This window comes from Eumetopias jubatus, unplaced genomic scaffold (genome assembly GCF_037043125.1).
Source record: "Eumetopias jubatus isolate StellerSeaLion01/CBP00866 unplaced genomic scaffold, mEumJub1_p1.0 scaffold_10, whole genome shotgun sequence".
Taxonomy (NCBI): Eukaryota; Metazoa; Chordata; class Mammalia; order Carnivora; family Otariidae; genus Eumetopias; species Eumetopias jubatus.
Window position 1 is genome coordinate 123438475 of NW_028274816.1, and position 15928 is coordinate 123454402.

The 15928-nt window shown below is 37.2% G+C and overlaps 1 protein-coding gene across 5 annotated transcripts in view; it reads right to left on the minus strand.

Annotated features, from left to right (window-relative positions):
• Positions 1–15928, minus strand: part of NF1 (neurofibromin 1) — a 276151-nt gene that overhangs the window by 17900 nt on the left and 242323 nt on the right. For 4 of the 5 annotated variants that reach the window (XR_015769362.1, XM_028109129.2, XM_028109131.2 and 1 more), the window contains 12 exons: positions 15704–15918; positions 15399–15460; positions 15140–15254; positions 14509–14610; positions 12380–12520; positions 8942–9068; positions 6810–6941; positions 5721–5856; positions 4306–4463; positions 1881–2003; positions 1366–1496; positions 1073–1173 (listed from right to left, as the gene is read on the minus strand). Coding sequence is in view for 4 of the 5 variants with exons in the window: in XM_028109129.2 (XP_027964930.1) it covers positions 1073–1173; positions 1366–1496; positions 1881–2003; positions 4306–4463; positions 5721–5856; positions 6810–6941; positions 8942–9068; positions 12380–12520; positions 14509–14610; positions 15140–15254; positions 15399–15460; positions 15704–15918 (1543 nt within the window). In the remaining variant the exon portion in view is untranslated. The remainder of the gene's footprint in view (positions 1–1072; positions 1174–1365; positions 1497–1880; positions 2004–4305; positions 4464–5720; positions 5857–6809; positions 6942–8941; positions 9069–12379; positions 12521–14508; positions 14611–15139; positions 15255–15398; positions 15461–15703; positions 15919–15928) is intronic. The other variant, XM_028109132.2, reaches the window with a different exon arrangement.

The window sequence follows — 15928 nt, forward strand, 5'->3', positions numbered from 1 at the left end:
TTAATCATCAAAAAAATATGGTAAAAACAAACAACTGGTACTGTCACATAGCCATTTTTAATTATATATGGTGACTGTTTGCTCAAGACAAGGTTGGCTTCTGTCACTTGGTATGTTTTAGGACCATTTCTTTCTGCTGACTGTTGGTATGTGCCCAAGCAGTTAAAACTAAATTTAATATCAATCAATGTTTAATAAATGCTGAATCAGATCGATTAAGGAAAGCAAAATTAGTGTGGAGGGGTGGAATATATGATCTAATTCAAAAGTAAGAGGAAACTAACTATGTCTAACCTGGTCGTGCTCCATTAATAGAAATAACCCAGAGCCAAATATATAAAATTCTGAAATTCTAAAGTGAGATTAAACAAAAATAAGGAAATAATGATACCACATAGAAGGCCTAGATCAGGAATAGGATTTCCCAAGCTTCTTTGGGTTATTGAGATTTGAATAATTTGAGGGTAATATGATCTTAGCTCTTAAGCGAGAATAAAAATTCATCTCCTATATCGAAAGTTTTTTGTTTTCACTCAGCTGTGGATAAACACAAAAGCTCTACCAAAAAAAGAAACCAAAACAGGTTCATAGAGCGTCTAATGGTTTGCTCCTAAGTGAGGAAATGAACAATGCTCATTATGATGAAGCACTTAAGAAAATCAGCAAGAGGGGCTCCTGGGTGGCTCAGTAGTCAGTTAAGCGTCTGCCTTCACTCAGGTCATGATCTCAGGGTCCTGGGATCGAGTCCAGCATTGGGCTTGCTGCTCCATGGGGAGCCTCCCTCTGTCTCTCCCCCTGCTCGTGTTCCTTCTTCCTCTCTCAAAAAAATAAATAAAATCTTTAAAAAAAAAAAGAAAATTGACAAGATAAAAAAATGTTTTCCCTAATAGGCCAAAACTAGTCTTAGCCCCCACTAAACCCACTGTCTCTAAGCTAAAACCTCTATCATACTGTCTCACATTCCCCTCTCCACAACCAGTGAATACTATTGGATGATACTTTTCCTAAGCTTTTATAAAACATAGGACTTCAAGACAGATACAGAAGTTAAACACAAACAGGAGATACTTACACGACAGGAAAAACCTTGGGGAAAACAACACTGGCTTCTGCTAAGTACTCATAAAGAATTCGCTGATCAAACTCGTCTGTGGTGTATTTTACCAGCGTAGCCTGCCAAAGGGCAAAAAAGTCAACAAAACACATTTTATGTTGTGGCTGAGTTGTTATATGTTCTGGTGAGAAGCAGACGACAATCTTCCTTTCATGTTTTTAATATTTAAGGGCCTTCTAAGAGTATACTGGAATACAAACCTGAGGGCAACCCCCCTCCCCCGCACCACTACCAAAAGGCAAAAACTTTACCAGAACAGTAAGAAGAAGTGCTTGGATCTTCGGATCAGTAAGTACTTCTTCATCCAAGAGAACATTTGATTCAGACACTGAAACTTTGCGTAAATGCGGGTGTTGTTGTGATGAGGAAATCCTCTGAGTTTCTGCAGTAAGATATGGATTAAGACGATCAGTTGTATTAACCGAACATATACACTAAATACCACTTCACCTAACATATTTTAATGTTACTTCTAAAATTCAATAGCTTTTTAGTAGGCACTTAAAACAGCAACATAAACATACAGAATTAATAGTCACCTATACAAAAGTTCTAGCTGGCTGTTCAAAATGCTGTATATCATATATATGATTACTTTTTATACAGGTTTCAGGATTACTTTCAAGGACTGTACAACTTATCTTCTGAAAAAGCGCAAATGCGTCTACATTTCATCCTAAAGATTCTAAGAAATGGCTGGAAAGCAAATATGGCTCTCCCACCTTATTTTCAATGATCTAGATCAATTATTAACTCTGTTTCTCACCCATTTCATAATCAGTTTCTGCTACTCTCCTCATTTTGGGGGGTGTTGTGATCCCTGATTCCATTTCTTGCCTTTTAGGAGCCTTTGTGTCTGATATCAAGTGATCAAAACTTTTCCTTGTTCCTATAAACAAAAGTTACAGAATATGGCAGTTTATTAACCACGGTGTCTGTGAATAGGATTATACTAAAAAGAAAATGTTTGGACATCACGTGTTTAAGTTTTCACTTAAGGACCCAAAGAAAGCTCAAATATATCCCTGGGGCAGAGTTTCTCTCCTTTGTTCTCCATCTTGTCAAGGAATTTTGGCCCCATGGCTTTGCATCTCAGGACAGGATGTATCTTATTGGTCCAATTTAGACTGAGATCACATTCATTACACTGGAGGTAAACCAAGCTCCACCATCAAGCACAATATTTGATGATGAATACAGGGGCATGCGCTGTTCAGTAGCAAAGATCAACTACGTCTGAACAGCTTTTTTTTTTTTTTTCAATTTAAGAAATTCTGCTCATGGCAAGAGTTAGTCATTAACATATGAAAACTTTCCAAACTAGGCAAGATCAAAGTTTGATTTTAACTCTTCACTCTCTGAAAACAATATTTGTATGCCTAAAAGTACTAAATAATAGATCTCCTGAGAGATGCTTTAAAAATGGCAAGTAGTACAGTAGCACCTCCACTTGGCTTTGAGTCTCTCTAGCATATATCACTCTATGTGAAATCCCTTTCTCTATATAAAGTACCGAAAATGGATTATTGGGACTTGTACTAAGTCCATCTGCTCTACACCTCACACATCACCCCAAACCTGATTTCTCTTCTCCATTCTCTCATTGTTCCCGCCTTAGTGGAGGTCCACATCATCTCTTGTTTGGATGCTCTATCTCTTATACGGTCCCCTTGCCAAACATCTCTTTCAATTTCTCCATGCTGGAGCCAGAAAAACTTGCCTAAAAACACAATTTGGTAATGTTCCTTCCCTACTTAACGATCCCTGCTGGACAGACAGCTAAGCTTCTGAACATGGCATACAAAGTCTCCTGCAATCTACTTCCAATCCTTTGCTAGCCTGGTTTCCTACAGGTGCTTTTCCTGACTTTTCTTTATTCATGCTCGCCTTCCTTATCCTGCGTCTGTCAGGCAAGCATGTATTAAATCTTCAAGACTCAGTTCAAATGTTACCACCTCTCTGCAGCTTTTCCTAATTTCCCCAGATCCTCGGGTTCCCCTCAACAAGACATGCTACTTTGAGGGCACTTATGGATGCTGTTGTAATCAGCTGATTATAAGTCTTAGCCACCAAACTATGAGCTCTTCAGGGAAGAGACCATAATTTTTTCATCTAGCACATGGGCTGAACGAATTCAATAGAACATGCTGTCTGAAGTTAGTTTTTCATTTCTAACTTCCTTAGCATGAAAATCCATAACTACAAAATACAAAGTAACCAGGAAACTCCTAAAAGACTATTTTGTGACAAAGCATACACAGAAAGAAACCCTATGTGACTAGTAACAGCGATTAACATTCATGGTTTCAGTTTCTTTCATGGCTTACTGGCAGGTTATTTATTGCACACTTCATTGCTCACTACTTTCCTTATGAACAGAGACATTGTCCCAATACCTAAAGATATATAAAAATATGCTTGTATGGATAACTGAAACCCACTGAGTCATTCATAGTGTTGGTCACCGATATATGGATCTCGATGTACTCTAGTAACAATGAGAACTTTAGCCAAAGTTGCCTAAGAGCACCTTTGCATTCCCTCTGTGGTGAGGTGGGATCAGTGAGCTCTCTCATTATTTACTTCCAATTTTTGTAAAGGGAAAGGATCTCACAGAATTTTAGGTGTACTTATCATTGACAAACGCTGATGTAACTGAGCAATCTTAACTTTCAAGAATCATATCTTCTTATAGAGATAAAAAAATACACTAATCAAAAAAATCTGACTTTATTGTCTTTTAAAAGAAAAGATGGCAAAAAGTATTATTACAGCTTCACAGCGTATTGATGTAGTCTGCCCTCAGATGGTACTTTTGAGAAAATATATTGTTAAAGCCCTGCACCTGAGTGCAGCAAGATGCCTCCTTTCTCGTGAGTAGCTGACGTCTCTCCTATTCCCATTTCCCTGCTGCTTGGCCAAGACAGAAGGACAAGGACAGCCACAGTATTTAATCGAAGAATCAGAAAAGAACTGTTGTTTCAAGATCCCATTTTCATTCCTCTGTCTTAACTGATATGGCTTAACTGACCTATCAAACTCTCTTATAATTGGCATCAAAAGCTTTGCTATATCAAAATGGGAAATTTTGATAATTTTGAACAGCTTCAAATAATTTTACAAGAGTGAAAGTATCTGACCATTAAAAAAAAATAAGTATAAAAAACTGTATATCATTTAGGTAAACTAACCCAGCAACTTCTTCGTATTGGCCTGAGAAGGCTGCCCCATGTCCAGACTCATGGATTTCCTGGCTCGGGGACTGGTCTGGCCCACAGTTGGATAGGTGGCCGCAAGGTACCCTTCAGAACCTTTGGGAGATGACCACGGCTGGTTCTCCTTTAGTGTCCTGAGAGATTTAAACAATTGAGAAGAATTAAGTGACATGGTGACAAAGACAACCACTGTTTGCCCCTCTTAATTGGCTGTCCTATTTCACAATGATAGCAATCACTTACTTTTAAAACTGCACTTTAAAGGGCTTTAGGGTACAAACTGTATGTCTAAGAAATTGCCTTCTTCCTTCCTTCTTTCTCTCATTTATTTGGGAAATTTTCTTAAAAATTAGCACTATTCTCTTTTAGCACTTTTCTCCTTAGCACCTACTTTCTTGCCATGAATCTTGTACACAGTAGGCACTCACCGACGCACGGCAGAATTGCACTGCACTGATTTTTCAATTGGGGAAATCAAGTCTAAACAGGCAACTATATTCTTGGTTTAAAAACCAAGAAAATCAACTATACTTTGACAAGGGAACACAAGCAAATTCATTTTTTCCTTTTCATAACAAGAAGGGCATATCTCAAAGAAATATAACCAAAGGAATGACCGAAGAATAAGACTATGGAAAACCAAGTATACCTGGAAAAGGTATTTTGCATACTTTGTTAAAATCTCAGCGGGAATTTGTGGAGGGCTTTTTAATCCAAAAGTGGGATGTTGATAAATTGAATGATATAAGCTTTACAGATCCAAGATTATTTCCCTATGTTCAACACTATACCTGAAACTTAGATACTTTTGTTTAATTTGAAAATATAGAGAGTCTCCAAAATAATGACATTTTCATTTAATTTCTCCATGTTGTAGTGAAAAATATGCTACCCAAGACCACATACAGCAGTGGACATAATGTGACTATCTAATCATCTAAATGTGTACTCTAGAAAACTCTGAAATAACTTTAGTGTGATAAAAGTAAATGCAACAAATGTGGTGGCATGCGTATCTTTGCACAAATCTGTACAGCTTAGCTTTCCGTCATTTAGCATGTGATGTTGCTCATATTGCATGGGAGTTTTTCCTAGGACCTTTCTTGCAACCCAGTGATTTCAAGATCATCTCTTTTCATTACTCAACTGGTTTGTGCTTAAAACAGGCAAACTAATGTTAACAGAATGATTAGCTTAGAGGAATTGTCCTACTACTAATCCACATAGAACACTGTACATTTATAAGAAGGGTTTTGATTTATATACTCTTCCTAGATTATCTTTCCCCCTATATATTACCTTCTGGACTACCGTTGCTGCTTGCCTCTGCTAGCATGGAAAACTGAAACCTGATTATAATTATGTAATCACAGGAGAAGAAGGCCACTGACCTATAGCTAGGGTCGCCATGATGAATGGGATATGTATCCATAGGAACATTTTCCATTGAAATATCAGTAAGAAGAAGAGACTTTCTATGTTTTAGGCTACAGCGACTTCGAACCTCCTCAGACACTGTGAGTAAGGCTAAAAGGAAAAAGAAGGAAGGTTAGAAAATTTAACAAATTCCAAGGGTGACTTAAAACAGGATACATTTCTTACAACCTCCTGAAGAGGATAATAGCTATTAGACATGCAGATAAAGAGCCCTGGAGAATGTGAAGGGTATAAACCACTTAGGACAGACTTCCATACCTTAAAGCGTTCATGGTGTGCTTTGGAAGATGTAAACATGAAATATATGGAGATTTAAAAAAGAACCTTCTATTTCTCAAGTGCTTTAATGTACATTTAATCTCAACAAATACAGAAAGTAGGCAGGACAGGTACTATAAGGTCCATTTTTAAGATAAGGAAAAATACTCTGACATGTCAGATGACTTGCCCAAGGTCAAATGATTCAAACAAAAAAGTTGCCACAAACTGTAGTCTGCTAAACTGGGAATCAGCACTTTCCACTGAACAACTACATTCAAGAACTGTATTATACATAAGTGCTAAGTGTTGCTGAGTGAGAAACACAAAGCCGGGCAGACATTCTAGGTAAAGCAAATGGCATGAGGAATGCACATGAAAGAAGCAGAAAGGCAAGTAGATGAGCTTAAACTAGCCCATCCATCTGGAGAGTTAATAAAAAATGGGGCTTACAAAATTTAGGGAAAGAAAGCAGAATTAGGAGTGGGGCTGAAGGGCCCAGGATGCTAGGCTGAGGTTTTCAGACTTTATGACATAGGGAACCACGCAGTGCCAAAGGGACCAAAGATGACAAAGGGAATACATTTAGACTCTAATGCAAATTCTTTTATAAGGAAAAATATTTTGGCAAAACTTTCAAAATTGTAACCACCACCACAGGACCAGATTGTGAGCTCTTTACCCTGCTAAGCAGCCAGCTGAAGGACCGACAGGCATCTGTGTCATTTTGGCAATCCTTAGATAGAGATGCGGTAAGATTAATTTTGTCTACTTTGTGTCTTTACCTGCTAAGTAAGCCACGCTCTGTGTGTTCACCTCAAATTTATCACAGTTTCTATGTTTGTTAACCAGAGTTAGTAGTGTATGCAAAATTCTGACTGTTCTTGCAACAATGGCAGGTGAAGGATGTCTGTACCCTACGAAAAATAAAAACAAACAAGAAGTTAATCCATTCTTTCACAAGTATTTCTTGAGTTCTTACTGACTAGCAACTCTGCAAGGAAAGGAAACATAAGGGATAACTCCTGCCTTCTGAGAAAAGCCACTTGGGAAGGTAAAACATAAGTACATGAATAATTAATTACATAAAAGATTAAGTACAAAACACATGTGGAAGAAAATACTATCCCCTGGAACTCTAAGGGAGGAAAATAAGGAAAGATGGATGCAGTTTCAGATATTCCATTCCCTAAAGCAGTGCAGGAATTTAAAAAAAAAAAATCTAGGTATTTGAGGTCACCTTAAGATAGCTTTTGAAAATAGGGTCTATTGCTTAAAAATTCTTTCTTTTTTTAATTAAAGGAAAAAATCTAACAGTGTAGGATGTATATGCTCTCAGAACCCGAAGAATAGGTTTGATCAGAGAGTAAGCTTGATCTTTGGACAGACTTTAATGATTAGTGCTACTCCATTTCAAAAAAAATTTTTTTATTTATTCATTTGAGAGTGAGAGAGTGAATCAGCTAGAGCACAAATGGCAGTGGGTTGGGAGAGTGGGAGAGGGAGAAGCAGACTCCCCGTGGAGCAGGGAGCCCGATGCAGGGCTCGATCCCAGGACCTGGGATCATGACCTGAGCTGAAGGCAGACGCCTAACCAACCAAGCCACCCTGGCGCCCCAGTGCTACTCCATTTTAAAGTAGGGGATTTGTACTCTGAAAATATCTGGTACTCTTAGAAATACAGAATCAGCACTTTGTCAGCCTCGTGCAACCCTTCTTTTTGGTATCCTGTCATAAGTGTAATATGTTTTGAGCAATCCCTATTCACTTTAGAGATTAAAACTATTAATATTTTTGCAGAAATTTCATAAGGTAAAGAAATCAAATGTTTACATTCACAGTAGTGGGTGTATGTACATCTGTCAGGTAAAAACTGGGGAACCTCCATGATCCCTCGAGCCTAAGAATCATTTACATTGATTTACAAAACTGCAGACTCAAGCTAGAGCTTGAGTCTCTAATCGTGGCCAAAGCCAGTGCTGCTTAAGACTACTGGTTCATGCCAGCTCCTCATCCCAAGCTTTACTCTCCACTGCCTTTGTCTCTGACTTACCACTATGAACTGTTCCTCTTAACTGTAGCCTCTGGCCATGCCAGTTCCATGTTAATAAACCAAAGCTAGCATACAGTGAAGTCAGCAATGGGGAGTAAAGCCAGGAGAGGCAGTGAACGAGCTGGCTCTGAGGACTAGGAGACCACTGCTATCAGCAATTCAGAAATTTGGAGGGGTGAGGGTGGGGTGCCAGAAAGGTGAGGTGCTATGGTATATTACAATGCGGCTGAACAACAATACCTTAGAAACAAGTTGAAGAAAATCTGTGATCAAATCTCTAAGATATCACATTCTAACATGTTACCCATGTAACATCATTTATTGATTTGCAGTCTGTCTTATTTTAAATATTCAAAAAGATACTTAGTGTTAATAAATAATACAGCTATTAGAAAGTCCGGTATTTAGGATTATTTCAAGAATCAACTCTTTTGCATTTTAAAGGAAATCTGATATTTGATACAGTGATTAGGCTCTATTAAAATACATACTGAATAAAACATAGTTCAATAAGACAGATATATCTGCATTTAAAGTAAGATATATGAGGGGTGCCTGTGTGGCTGAGTTGGTTGAGCGTCCGACTCCTGGTTTCAACTCAGGTCATGACCTCAGGTTTGTGGGATTGAGCCCCACACTGGGCTCCATGCTCAGCGGGAAGTCGGTTTGAGATTCTCTCTCTCTCCCCCTCCCCTCCCACCCTCTCCCCTTGAGCTCGCTCTCTCTCAAATAATCTAAAAAAAAAAAAAAAAGTAAGACATATGAGCCAACTTATTTCAACTTATTTCAAATAACAAATTATTTTAGTTACTTCTGGCTTCCTGATATCATTTCATAAAAAATATTCTGACACAAGGCCTCTACCTTTTAAGAGGTGTCCAACCAGTGCGAAGTTAAAGTTAGAGTTGAAATTGAGTCCAACAAAATGATCCATTTGCTTGCAGTGCCATTCAAGAGGATTCCGGATTGCCATAAATACTTCCTCTGGACTCTATTGAAGACAATCAGAATATGGTTGATGGGGGTCACACAGGAACTTTCCTTAAAGGATTACTTATTGGTTTTTGATTGTGTTCATAGCTATGTCAAATTAAGTAACCCTTTCAAATGGAGAGAAATTATTTTCAGATGACTACAGAAAACCATAGAACATTTAAGATACTACAAATAAATTAGTGTAAGACAATCAAGCATATATAAATAATAAGATGACAGAAGACAAAATATCTTTGAATTATGATGAAAAACAAATGACTATCAATTTATATCCTGGTGACTTAAAATTTATAATTATTGTTTTCGTATAACACCCAGTGCTCCATGATTCATGGAGCACTGGGTGTTATTTATACGAAAACAATGAAGTGTGAATCACTATATCAAAAATTAATGATGTATGGTAATACATACCATAATAATAAAATATTTATAATTAATAATAATTATATTATTATACATATAATTAATAATAATTATATAAATAATAAAATAAAATTTAAAAAAAGAAAAAAATTATAATTATTGTTTTAAATAAGACCATCCATTGAATTGTAGGGGGCATTTTGTATACTATGACTGAAAATTCAAGAAAACAAAGAGAGTTCATATTTACTGAGTGCCTGCAGTATACAATAATGTTAGATACATTACTAAATGTAAAGCAATCCTATGCAGTCAATATTAGCTCCATTTTACAGATTTATTCATTCATTCTTTTACTTATCAAGTACTTATTATGTGTTTTTGATGTGCCAGGCATGGTTCTAGGCTCTGAACATCAATCAGTGAACTAAAGGGACAAAAAGTATTCACCCTGGTGGATTTTACATTCTACTGTGGGAAAACAAGGAAATCAAAACTTAAAAGTGCCGTACAACTTACCTAAGATAATTAAGATTTTAACAATGTTTCCTGAAGTGTGGCTCCAGGAGTATCTGCTTTAAAGTCACTGAAGATGAATACCTGCTCTAAGGTCACTGGGTAAAGCCCAGGAATTTGCATTTTTTAAAAAAAAGCCCAGTAATTCCCTCATGAACAGAGATTTTTTTTTTTTTAAGATTTTATTTATTTATTTGACAGAGAGACACAGCGAGAGAGGGAACACAAGCTGGGGGAGTGAGAGAGGGAGAAGCAGGCTTCCCACGGAGCAGGGGAGCCCGATGCGGGGCTCGATGCCAGGACCCTGGGAACATGACCTGGGCTGAAGGCAGATGCTTAACGACTGAGCCACCCAGGTGCCCCGAACAGAGATTTTTAAAAGCAAACAACTGAAGGTGTTTAGAGCCTGAGCTCAGGTTATCTAGATTTATATCTCAAAGAAAGAAAAACATGACCATTTAAAATAAATGTAGAGAGATGTTTAGAATAGCACTGTTTAAATCAGAAAAGAAGACAGAAACAAATCAGTTGTTCATCAATAGGCAAATGGTTGAAAAATTGTGGCTCATGCATAATGTAAAATACTCTGCAGCCATGAGAAAGAATCACTTGCTCATGCACACCTGTATATGTGTGTATATATGTATATATGAGTATGCTTACAAAGATGTTCACTTTATATTTTTAAAATGCAAATTGCAGAATACTATATAAAGTAGGATTACCTATTAACCTGCTATACGTACAATTTATTTTTTCCAGCTTTAATGAGGTATAATAACTGACATAAAATTCTAAGATATTTAAAGCGTACAACATGATGATTTGATATACATATACATTGTGAAACAATTTACCCCATCAAGACAATGAACACATCCATCACCTCATATATTTACAGCTACCCCCACTCCCACTTTTGGTAAGAACATTAAATCATTAAATATAGAACTTAAAGTTCTACTCTCTTAGCAAATTTCAATTATACGCTACAATGTTACCAACTATAGTCACCATGTTATACATCAGATCCTCAGACCTTATTCATCTTACATCCTGGTGACTTTTAATAGGCTTTATTAACTCTGATTCCTAGTATTCTTGGGGCACTGAAGTCAGTATTAGCTCCTGCTATGGGGCTGTTCTGGCAATGAAAATACCAAGGCAGATACTCCTAGACAAACATTTCATTTACAAATATTTTTATATCCATATAAACAGCCAATATCTAGCTATCTCTCTGACCACCACTGTCCCAAGACAACCCCAGAAAAGAGCAACGCGGATTAGGAAGGAGGGGCTCTAGTCCCAAATCAAATGTACAAATATGGACAAGTTATTTAACTTTGTTCCTTTCTACTTTGTAAAATGGAGGCCTAATGGATAAACTTCAAGGTAGCTATTTCAAGTCTACACCACAACTGGCAGACTAATCAAATAGTATATAGCCCAGGTCTCTTCACACTTAAAACCATGCTCCTATTCTCTTTTTTTCTATCCACAGCTTTGATCAAGCTCACTTCAAGTATATCTCTTGTTATAAACACCTATCGTTAAAAAAAAATTTCTCACTTTTCCCCTAGACTCTTCCCATTTTTCTCCAAAGACAAAAAGAACATCATTTCATACTGTTATGTCCCCTTCTCCATACTCTGTACACCAAAATCCAACCTCAGTCAAGGCTGATAAATGTTAAGAAGGGTGCTAATGGTGTTTCAAAGTGGGATTAGGCAAAACAAAAACCTAGTACAATTAAGTACCCAAAAGTTTCCTTTAGACTCTCCAACCTATTTTCTCATTAAGTACCATTATTCAATAAAAATAAGCTTATTTTTAGATTATTTCTTCATATGTGAAATGGAGGGTAGAAAATGCTAACCTTTACCTTTGGATTATGAAATCACAAATAATGACTGTACAGTGCATAGTGTGACATAGCATAGCACAGGGCTTAGCATAGTAGCTACTATTGCTACTCAGTATTTTTTATCCCTATTTTGTTTACCAGTATTGAGTGAGTACTATTTCCTACTATTTTTACACAGAAAAGTTCAGGGGCGCCTGGGTGGCTCAGTCAGTTCAGCGTCTGCCTTCGGCTCAGGTCATGGTCCCAGGGTCTGGGATCGAGCCCCGCGTCGGGCTCCCTGCTCGGGGGGGAAGCCTGCTTCTCCCTCTCCCCCCGCCCCCCACCTTGTGTTCCCTCTCTTGCTGTGTCCCTCTGTCAAATAAATAAAAATCTTAAAAAAAAAAAGTTTAAATAGTTTTTTTATGAGCTGTTAAGGAAGTATACTCACAATAAGTTGCATTACAGAAATACATATTGAAGTTATGGACCTCTTCTGATTTTAAAAGGCCAACAACAATAAAAGAGAGAGGAATCCTAAATGTGCAGACTCTAGGAATGCCAACTGAAAGCTTGCTTACCTTGTCGTTGAATACCCGCAGACTGTCTAAGGTGTGCAGGTTCTGTTCCAGAAGTGCGGTGCCTGCTGAATACAAGTTGACCTCGTCGAGCTGTAGCACAGCCACAGCGACCCAAAAGAGGGCTTTGTGCAGAGGGGAGTCCTGGCAGAGGTCACGCATTCCAGATTAGTGAGACGGACCACAAGAGTCTCGCTCAAACACGTCACAGGATAAAACAAAGCACATTATCCCCTAAATTACGCATGCTTTCTCTTTTGGAGAAATTAAATATATAGGTAAGCTCTTCATCTATTCCACATGTATAACTAAAGACACTGTTAGCCAGGCTGAGAACATGAGCATCTCCTTTGATTTCTCCCTGTTCTTTGATTCCAAATTCCAGTCACCAAGTCTTATTAATTTTTCCAAAATAAGTTTCTTCTTCTGTATTTGCCTACTGCTAATGACACTATTCTATACCAACCTTCCTTATTTTATTTTTATTTTTTATTTTTTAGATTTTATTTGAGAGAGAGAGAGACAGAGACAGCGAGAGAGGGAACACAAGCAGGGGGAGTGGGAGAGGGAGAAGCAGGCTTCCTGCCGAGCAGGGAGCCCAATGCGGGGCTCGATCCCAGGACCCTGGGATCATGACCTGAGCCGAAGGCAGATGCTTAACTGACTGAGCCACCCAGGCGCCCAACCTTCCTTATTTTAAATGTGGATTCTTTTTGCCTCCGGGCTCCCTCTACTCCAATCTGCTGTGCACACTACTGCCAGAAGGACTGTTCTATGTCTTCCTTTTGTCATACTACTCATCTGCTTGAAAACATATAGGTACATTTCCAAACTCCTTTCTGAAGAATCTTGAATGTTAGATTAGTTCTAACCAATCTTTACAATCTTCCATCTCACTATTCTCCTGCAAAGTTTCTCCCTACTACTAGAATGGTCTACCCACCATCCCTTTGTTATCCCAGCATTCCTGTACGATCCCCCTTCTGTACATTTGCTGTGCAAGGCTTTTCCCCTTTCTCTACACTAAATCACACTTATCTCTTTAACTTTAGTTTAGACTACCCTTTTAACTTTCTTCTCACCCTTACCAATATAATATCTCTTGCTGTTCTGAGTTAATGTATTTTGGGGAACTCTTCTTCAGCAGTGTGGTAAATGGGAAAATACACAGACTTTAGGGTCAGACAGCCTTGGCAGAGAATCATGGCTCTGTCTTATTAGGTATGTGACTTTGGGCAAGTCACTTAGCCTTTCTGAGCCTCATTTTAACTTCTAAGATGAGGATAAGAGAACCGTTTTGTGCAATTTAGGATTAGAAGATATGTCTGTAGAACCTGTAACTCAATACGAGGAACATACAGGTATTTATTTCTCTGTAATCTCCCTCATCTGACATATCTTTGTATTCAATTCACATAATTACATAACTTCAGAGTTGGAAAATAATACTCTGCCGTCATCTAGTCTAGTTTACTCATTTTATCAATTTGGAAATGAGCAGGTCATTTAACCTAACTGGTCACAAAGCTGAGATGAGCTCAGACCATCCAAAAACAGTGGCTGCATCATTTTATTCCTTTTAAATATCATCTTCATTTAGCGCCCAAGCTCTCTTAATGACCCGGTATACTTCCCCCAGCTTTACATTTCTCCACAGTAACGATCATGAACTAGCAATACTATGTATTTTACTTACTTTGTTTATTACCTATTCACTTTCCAACTCCCACACTCACCCCAAGAACATAAGCTCCATGAGGGCAGGATGTTTCATTAGTTTTGTTCAGGTACTACATCTCTAGCACCTAAAATGGTACTTGGCACATAGCAGATGCTCAGTTACTACTTACTGGATTAAAGAATTAAGAATATATACCTATTTTTCCTTTTTACACTGATGAGACAAAATCTTACAAGCTCTTGAGAACATACACTCTCCATACTTATTCTTCCTCTAATGTAAATTCTTCAAACAACTAAATTTAAAGACAAGGCAGTTCTACTTTAATTTCAGCTTTTTCTTTATAACTTCTTCTCAGTCCCACTTACTTTCTGAATTCTTTGACACAAAATAAAATAACATTTAAGACTGACGCCCAAAATGAATGTACTCATGTCTATATAATAATTACCTTATTAAGAAGTGGTTGTAACTTGGTTAGTGCTATTACTGTGGCTTCTATCAGAACTTGACTGTTGTAAGTATCAGGTCCTTTTAAGCAACTCTCAAGTGCCTTTTAGGGAAACAGAATTTTTTATTTTACTTTCATTGAAATAAAACATTAACTCCTAAACTAAATCTCACAATCAGTTCAGGAACAATTCCTTATTTAGTAAGTGCTAGAATCATTTCCAATGCTATGGTGTTCTTGGTAAATAGGTCATTTGGGTTTTCATTTTTAAGTATTTCTCTATTATAACACAATACACATTATGCATTATTATATTAGTTACATATTATATAATTTTATATAAGGCTAGTTTTACCATATAAACGCTTTGAAAACTGATAAAATACTAAGAGTATCTTCTTAGCAAAAGAGACAATACATACTTTCTTTTAAGATACCTTCTTTAGAGGGTTCTTTACTTCAAAAATTACGATAAAGAAAATAATTCCATCTGTTGTTTAAAGGTTTAACAAGCAACATACAAGCAACATTTTATTAACTTCAAATTTAGATGTCCCTTAGAAAAACACAAGTATGCTTTACAACTTGAGAACCACAAATATTTGAGAGGGAGGAAAGGAGGGAGATGTACCTTGCTAAGAATACGGATAATCTGCTTTATCTGCCCATGAGACACACGTTTGCTAATACAGCCAAAGACAACAAGAGCTCTTGGTTGCAGTGATGGATTATACTGGAATGCAAATCTGCAATTAAAAAGTCCAAAGAGTTCAGGAAAAACCTTTGTGTTTATATATACTAAATAATTAATTTAAATACTGATTATGCAGTAGTATTTATCTTTTCAACAATACACATACTTTTGCAACTTAAATTTATTTGGGACCTACCTTTGAGCTAGTTCTGTCCACTGGTCCAGCCACTTGCATGTTGGAATATCTCTCATACATGCCTTAAAAAAAGGATACTCTTAAATATATTTGTGTACATAAATGTTTTTAGAAACATTTAAATAATGTTCATTATAATGTCATTAAATAAATGACATACATATTACCAATAAACATGTTCCATGGGAGTGTTTTTATTTAAGCATTAAGCACAGAACAGCAGAATAAACTATTATTTCTTCTTTATAGTATTAGTGGATTAAAAAAAAAAAGATCTCAGCTTCTTATCATTTTGCCTAATGTACCTCCATGATCTCCAACAAAGCTTCTGTGACTGTTTCCAGGGAAGTCAAAGCAAAAGTCTCCCTTTCATAGGAGCCGGGAGAGAATGACCTGTCCCGGTAACTAGAGCGGAAGGCAATGACGGCAGCTGACTTGACTTTGCTAATGCCAAACAGCAGGTAAAACTTGGGTAATGAGAACTCCGTCAAACTGAGTCTCAAAACTTGCTTGGTCTCTTCTGTAAAAGA